Consider the following 7521-nt stretch of genomic DNA (forward strand, 5'->3'; position numbering starts at 1 on the left):
TACCCCACGCAGGCCAGATGAAAATCCAGTGCCTTTAACCACCACGCCACCTGCGGGCCCCCAATAGCTCTCTTCTTCGTGGATCTCCGTGTAGTGGGAGATGCAAGCAAGAAAAGCTATTACAAGGCATTATGTTAGGCACTGTAATGAGCTAATATTGGAACAGCAAGATCAGCCAAAGGGAGGAACATCTAACAGGCTTGAGCTGTCAGAGCCTCATTATTAAAAAGACTCCTAAGCTAAGCTCTGAAGGTGGAATTTGCCAGAAGAGAGGGAACAAAACTGGGAAAGTAATTCTGTTTGGTTTTTAGAAGCATGTTAAAAGATAAGATTGGAGGGGCCAGCAAGTGGCATGATGGTTAAGGGCGCTGGATTCCCACATGGCCGACTGCAGTTCGAGTCCTGGACCTGGTGGCTTACCATCTCACTTTCCCTCTCTCTCTTTCTTGCTCTGCCCTTTTCTGGTCATATTAAAAATAAATACGTAAAGCTAAATAAAATAATTATTAAAAAATAAATAAGATTTGAGAGGTAAACAGGATCAAATCTTAAAGTCATATGAAAGAATCTGGACTTGGGGGCCAGTAGGTGGTATAATGGTTAAGGCGTTAGACTTCCACATGACCAGCTGCAGGTCAAGTTCTGGATCTGGCGGCTTAAGACTCATGCCAGGCAAGTGTACAAACCTATAATCCCAGGAGGAGGGTGGAAGAGAAGGGATTGCAGCATGGCCACTCCCCTGGGAGGGTGATTTCTCACTTTCCCTCTCACTGTCTTCTGGTAGGTGCACACACCTATGACAAAAACTTAAAAAAAAAAAAATTGGACTTGATCCTGAGGAGAGTCAGGAGACACTGCATTGTTGTAAATGAGAATAAAGCCGGGGGCCAGCAGGTGGCATGGTGGTTAAGGGTGCTGGACCCCCACATTGCCAACTGCAGTTTGAGTCCTGGACCTGGCGGCTTGCTTTCTTACTTGTTCTCTTTCTCTCTCCCTCTCTGGTCAAATTAAAATAAGTAAATAAAGTTAAATAAAATAATTCTTAAAAAAAATAATAAAGCCTGATATTTTCTTAGACTTCAGGGTGAACAGACTGGAAGGGAGCAGAAGGCTTGCTAGTTTGCAAGGGCAATCAGTTAAAGGATGGAGGCATGCAAGAAGGAGATGGCAATTTAGAGGTTTGTTTTTGTTTTTGTTTTTTTGGAGAGGTTTTTGCTATAGGGCACGTGCACTCACCAAGAATACAGAAAAAAAGTGAGAAATCATCCCCCGGGGGAATGGCCACACCACAATCCCTTCTCCATTCTCCTCTTGGGATCTTGGACATGCACACATGCACCCAGTGTGAGTTTAAGCCACTGGGTCCGAGACTCGAACAATAGTCAACCACATGAGAGTCCAGCGACATAGCCATTACGCCAACTGCTGGTTCCTTATTATTAGTGGAATTAGTATTATTATTGTGGAGTATTATTATCTTGGAGTATTATTGTTTGGGAGTATTATTTATTTATATATTTTTAAATTTTTGTTGTCTAGTATGCACTCAGTAGAGACAGAAAAAGTGCAAAATCACTCCCCAGGACGTGGCCTTGCCACAGTTTCTTCTCCATTCTCTTCTCAGGATTTTTGGGCATAAATGCATGCACATGTGCCTGGTATTGTTCCTCAGGCTACCAGATCTGGGTCTCAAACCTCACAGTCAGCTATGTGGGATCCAGCCACCTCAACCTCCATGCCATCTGCTGGCCCAGTAATGTATTATTAAATAATTAGGGGTCAGATGCAAAATGCTGGACCTGCTGCAGGAACATGAGGAGGCCAAGAATTCCGTTCAAAGGCATCTCTGAGCCTGCCAAGTAGGTACCATGAGAAAAGCTCATCGCCACCCTCCCAAGTTGAAAAAACTATGGACAGGGAGTTACTGAAATTAAATGGTGGCAGACATGTCCAGGGAATATTGCAGGGATTTGATCCATTTATGAATCTTGTGATAGATGAATGTATGGCGATGGCAAGTAGTGGGCAACAGAATAATACTGGAATGGTGGCAATACGAGGCAATAATGTTAGAAGCCTTGTAATGAGTATAATTAACAGCTGTTCAACAGGAAAATCCATGTCCCTTCTCCAACAGGCCCGTTTTACTATGATGTAAAAATGAGGTCATATAAAGTTTTGTAATAAACTTCTTGTTAAGTAAGAAAAAAAGAAAGGTAATTAGGAAGATAGAATCTGGTGATAGATTGGGTGTCGGGACTGAGGCAGGGTAGAAGGGTCTGAGACCACACTTAGGTATCTAAATTAAGGACAACCAGTGGAGAATTTATATAAAGGGGAAGTCTGGGAGAAGAATGTAAGGAGTTCAGTTTGAGTATGGTGAGTTTGAGGTGCCTTGGAAAACATGATCATGCAATGTCCAGTGAGCAACTGGATGCTGTACATGGAACTCCAGAGGTACCTGGAATGGAAATAAGATTAGGAGCAGTGGTCATAAATATGATAATTGAAGCCTTGAAGTGGATGAGATCTTTATTTAATTTTATTTTATTCATTCATTTATTTAAATTTTACCAAAGAGAGGTACACGGGGCTAGTGGGGAGGAGAGTAAGAAAGCAAGGTCCAGTACTCGAACCATGCATGGTTGGCCATGTGGGAGTGTCCAGCACCTTAACCACCATGCCACCTGCCGGTTCCCTGGAGTGGATGAGATCTTTAAGGGAGGATGAGAAGGCATGAGAAAATGAGATCTGTGATAGAACCCTTGAGATACAAGGGATGGGTGGAGAAAGATGAGGCTCCAGCAGAGGAGCTTGAGGATTGAAGGAAAATGAGAATTCAGGTCATGAAAGGCATGATAATGCATTTCAATATTAGTTCCTAGAACATGTTTCAACACCTTGTAGTTCTCTGTAATACTCTCACACATGTACTTCTCATTTGGCTTACAAATTCTGGGAGTACAGGGTCTCTACTGGCTTCACTGGTTCCTTTTATCTTAGTACTTAGTACACTGTCTGGCACACACAGCAAGTGCTCAATAAATGTAATAAATGAAGTGGCTGGACCTAAGGAAGAGGTCTCAGGAGACTCCAGAAGGCATCTTCTGGAATGAGTATGTTCCAAAGCACACTTCATTATCAAGCTTTGTGACCAATGCTGGATAGAAGGTGAATTGTGATGTCTATGGAACATGGAACCAACCAGCAGTGGAGACAGAAGGAACTACTCCTTTCTTTCCCCTTCCAAGTTCCTAGTGAAAAGGAACTACTTCTCCTTTCTTTCCCCTTCCAAGTTCCTAGTGAAGGACCGAGCCCAGCATCCCAGACTTATGTGACTAACTAGGCAAGCATTTGGAGACTTATTTCACTCTGGTACCCTAGCCTTCAGTAGATCTAGGTGTTGGCCTCTCAGTACACAGGAGGCTTCCAAGTAGCGAAGCTCCCTGCTCTTAGCAAGCCTAAAGCCATGGGGAAGGGAAATGCCTTGGAGACAGCACCAACCACCACGGCCTACCGTTCTGTCATGGAGGAATATGGTTACGAGGTGGGCAAGGTCATCGGCAATGGCTCCTATGGGACCGTGTATGAGGCTTACTACACAAAACAGAAGGTCATGGTAGCTGTCAAGATCATCTCAAAGAAGAAAGCCTCTGAGGACTATCTTAACAAGTTCCTGCCCCGTGAGATACAGGTCAGAAAGTGGACTGGAAGAGGGAACTAGAGCTTGGTAGTAAGCTGCTTGTTTCTCAGAAGGGGTATGACTGAAAGGGGGTGGGGCCAGAAACCCCAAACTAGTACTGAACTAATACTCAATAAGCAGCTAGAATTCCTTGGTATCAGTCTAGACTCTTCACCACTTACTCACTTTGAGCCCCCCAAAATGTAAAAGCACAAAACAGGATTTGCCAACCCCTCCAGGGTTCAGGAGTTGATCTGTTGCAAAGTTCTAAGTAGTGTTGAGAGTGCAGCCAGGGTTCTCACTTCCCAGGTTTGATGGATTTCTTTTCTGGGGTCAGGTCATGAAAGTCTTGCGGCACAAGTACCTCATCAACTTCTATCAGGCCATCGAGACCACATCCCGAGTGTACATCATTCTGGAGCTGGCTCAGGGTGGTGACGTCCTTGAATGGATCCAGCGCTATGGGGCCTGCTCTGAGCCCCTTGCTGGCAAGTGGTTCTCCCAGTTGACCCTGGGCATTGCCTACTTGCACAGCAAGGGCATCGTGCACCGGTGAGAGTGATGCCACCCAGAGTGGGGCCTTTGGGCTCTCGAGGGGGTTTTATGCACATCTCCCATTTTCTGCCCTTTTTTCCTCCCGTGACCTCCCTCCTCAATATCTAGGCTCACTCATCCACTCTATTTTAATCATCTGCTCAAGAAAACTTATAAAAGTACCCACTGTGCACAGAGTGCTTTATGAAATACAATGGTGAGCTCTCAGTGGTCCTGGGGATCATTTTTCCTCTCACCCTTTTGGGCTCTGCTCTCTGCTCCATGGCTTTCCTTCCTCTCTCTCTTGTGCCCTCATAATGGCAGCTCTTTCCCACTCTGTCTTCATCTCTAGTCCCGGACCTCTAGCCCTTCAGCTCCTGGTCTAATACTAAGCCCTCTCCCCAGCCTGACTCCCAGCCTTTCTGCTGCTGGTAGGGACTTAAAGTTGGAGAACCTGTTGCTGGACAAGCGGGAGAATGTGAAGATATCAGACTTTGGCTTCGCCAAGATGGTGCCTTCTAGCCAGCCTGTGCGTAGTAGCTCTTCTTACCGCCAAGTGAACTGCTTTTCTCACCTCAGCCAGACCTACTGTGGCAGCTTTGCTTATGCCTGCCCGGAGATCTTGCTAGGCTTGCCCTACAACCCTTTCCTGTCTGACACGTGGAGCATGGGCGTCATCCTCTACACTCTAGTGGTTGCCCGTCTGCCCTTTGATGACACCAATCTCAAGAAGCTGCTGAAAGAGACTCAGAAGGAGGTCACTTTCCCACCTAACAACAACATCTCTCAGGAGTGCAAGGTGCTGGCTTCCCCAGGAGGGTTGAGGTCTCAGGGATGACCTGCAGGGAGGGGTGAATAGCCTCACACTCTAGCCTCTGCCCTTTCATAGTAGGGGAGGGCTTACAGGGCCAACCACTAAGCTCCAATCCTTAGATGTCCTTGATAAATAGGTTCCAGTTTCTACTCCTATAGGTCAGAAGGGGATAATGCAAAGATTTCCCTCAGGAACTCTTCCCTTTGCATCCAGGGAGTTAAATGCCTGGCTCTCCGGGATGAAATCAGTGTTGTACCCTCTTTCACCACAGTGGTATGAGGGGCTACCCTGCCTCCTTCAGGTACGGCTGCTCTTTGCCCGTGTAGCACAATGTGGGGCAAGCTCAGCCAAGGCCTCTTTCTCCCCTGCCCTAGAATCTGGTCCTTCAGATGCTACGCCAAGCTTCCAAGCGTGCCACCATTCTGGACGTCATCAAGGATCCCTGGGTGCTCAAGTTCCAGCCTGAGCAACCCACCCATGAGATCAGGCTGCTGGAAGCCATGTGCCAGCCCCCCAGCACCAGTCGTCACCAGTCCTTGGATATTACGACCTGAAGATGGCCGAAGAAAGAGGTTGAGGGAGAAGCAAAGCAGGAAGGTCTGGGGGCTAAAAATACTTTATACCAAAAATAAATCTAATTCTAACTTAGTTTCATCAGCTGGTATCAAAGATATTCTTTACTCAGGGGAGCCTTAGCAGGGAACACTGCTGAGGGCAAGAGGTAAATTTCTAGCCCCAGTCTGTAACCAGTAATTCTGACATTTGTGTAAGTCAACAGTGTAACGCACAGTGTGGCTCTATGGGGTTGGGGTGCAGAGTAACACTGAATTTGGGAAGCTTTAATCCTCTTAAGTACATGCTCATTATTTTACATTTGTATGCTTTCCAATGTCTCAGCAGTGATGCAAAAGCTCTGGTTGTTCTCCTTTGACTATGACTCTGTCTATAATCCAAAGTGATGGCACTGTTGTGTTAGAAATGAGTATTAAAGTGTACGAAGTGCCTTGATTCCTTCTCCCTCCTCCACTGTTATTTTAACAGCTATTGAACAATACCAAGGAGTCAGGCCTCCTTATACTGCTGCTCCCAGGTACAGCAGTGACAGGGTTCAAACCAAGCCTTCTAGTGGCAAAAGTTATTATAATTACGGGCTCTGGATAAAAGAAATCTACTTGCTCCTTTCATCCTTGTGTTCCTCCTCGTCTTTGAAAATGTTCTTTGCAAAAGGAAAACGGGGGCTGGACAGTGATAACAGCAGTACAACATGACACACTGTGGGTATTCCACGTGGGAAGGTTCTGGGTTCACAACCAGAGACCTCTGAGTACACCAGGAAGGTATATGACCATGACCCAGGACTGGCTGAAGCTGGGAGTGAATGGTGGTGTCAAAATCCTATTGAGTGTGCCAGCGGAAGGATGGCTGACTGCACAGTTGAGAATCCTGGACATGGCAACTTGAAAATCACACCAGGTGCGTGCGTGTGTGTGTGCCCAGAATCCCAAGAGGAGAATGGAGAAGGGATTGAGGCATGGCCATCCCCCCGTGGGGTGATTACTCACTTTCCCTCTCTTTCTTTCACTGTGTCTCTCTCTAGTGAGTGTACGGGTACACCCTAAAGCAAAAACTTATTAAAAAAAAAAAGGGAATCATAGGAAACCATGGGATTGCTTTGGCAGAAACATGAGTGGGAGAAAGTGATAAGAGAATTCTCAAGACAGGGGACCAGCAGTTAGCGTAATGGCTATGTCACTGGACTCCCTTGTAGTTGACCGCGGTTTGAGTCCCGGACCTGGTGGCTTAAACTCAAGCCGGGCACATGTATATGTGTGCCCAAGATTCCAAGAGGAGATTGGAGGAGAAGGGACTGCGGTGTGGCCATCCCCCCGGGGGTGATTTCTCGCTTTCTGTCTGTTTCTGTCTGTCTTTCTGGCAAGTGCACGGGCCCTATAGCAAAAGCCTCTCCAAAAAATAAAAATAAAAAAAGGGAAATCTCAAAAGACAGTTCTTAAATGGTTCTAAGATTCTAAGATAAATAATTGATGGTAGTTTCTTCAACCTCAGAGCTGGGCAATTCTAGCACAAACCAACTTGGAAGGCAGAATATAATTTCTGCCTGGAACTTAGGTTAATACAGTAGAAATGCGGGGCCAGTGGGTGGCATAATGCTTGAGGTGCTGGACTCCCACATTGCCGACTGCAGTTCAAGTCGACCTAGCAGCAGCCTTTTCTCTTTATTCTGTATCTCTCTGATGAGCACACCCGCCCTATAGCAAATTTAAAATAATAAATAAAATTAAATAATTCTTAAAAAAAAGATAGTGGAGGGAACCAGCAGTTGGCGTAATGGCTATGTCGCTGGACTCCCACGTAGTCGACCGCGGGTCGTGTCCCGGACCCGGTGGCTTAAATCTCACGCCGGGCGCGTGTGCGTGCGTGCCCAAGATCCCGAGAGGAGAATGGAGGAGAAGGGACTGCGGCGTGACCATCC

The 7521-nt window shown here is 46.4% G+C and overlaps 1 protein-coding gene across 2 annotated transcripts; it reads left to right on the top strand.

Moving 5' to 3' along the window:
• Positions 1 to 3306: 3306 nt before the first annotated feature.
• Positions 3307 to 6490, top strand: TSSK4 (testis specific serine kinase 4). Of its 2 annotated transcripts, none has more exons than XM_006144561.3 (4): positions 3307 to 3694; positions 4020 to 4234; positions 4622 to 5015; positions 5405 to 6490. In XM_006144561.3, the coding sequence occupies exons 1-4, from the start codon at positions 3470 to 3472 to the stop codon at positions 5582 to 5584; spliced, it is 1014 nt and encodes a 337-aa protein (XP_006144623.1). In that variant the 5' UTR covers positions 3307 to 3469; the 3' UTR covers positions 5585 to 6490. The 2 variants fall into 2 exon arrangements, with proteins under 2 accessions (XP_006144623.1, XP_006144624.1); XM_006144562.3 differs by having other exon boundaries at positions 4652 to 5015.
• The last annotated feature ends 1031 nt before the right edge of the window (positions 6491 to 7521 follow it).

This window comes from Tupaia chinensis, unplaced genomic scaffold, assembly GCF_000334495.1.
Source record: "Tupaia chinensis unplaced genomic scaffold, TupChi_1.0 Scaffold000126_2, whole genome shotgun sequence".
NCBI lineage: Eukaryota > Metazoa > Chordata > Mammalia > Scandentia > Tupaiidae > Tupaia > Tupaia belangeri.

Coding starts and splice junctions, on each gene's coding strand:
- TSSK4 (XM_006144561.3), top strand. CDS start 3,470: ATGGGGAAGGGAAATGCCTTGGAGACAGCACCAACCACCACGGCCTAC. Junction 3,695..4,019: donor TCCTGCCCCGTGAGATACAG/GTCAGAAAGTGG, acceptor TTCTGGGGTCAG/GTCATGAAAGTCTTGCGGCA. Junction 4,235..4,621: donor AGCAAGGGCATCGTGCACCG/GTGAGAGTGATG, acceptor CCCTCTCCCCAG/CCTGACTCCCAGCCTTTCTG.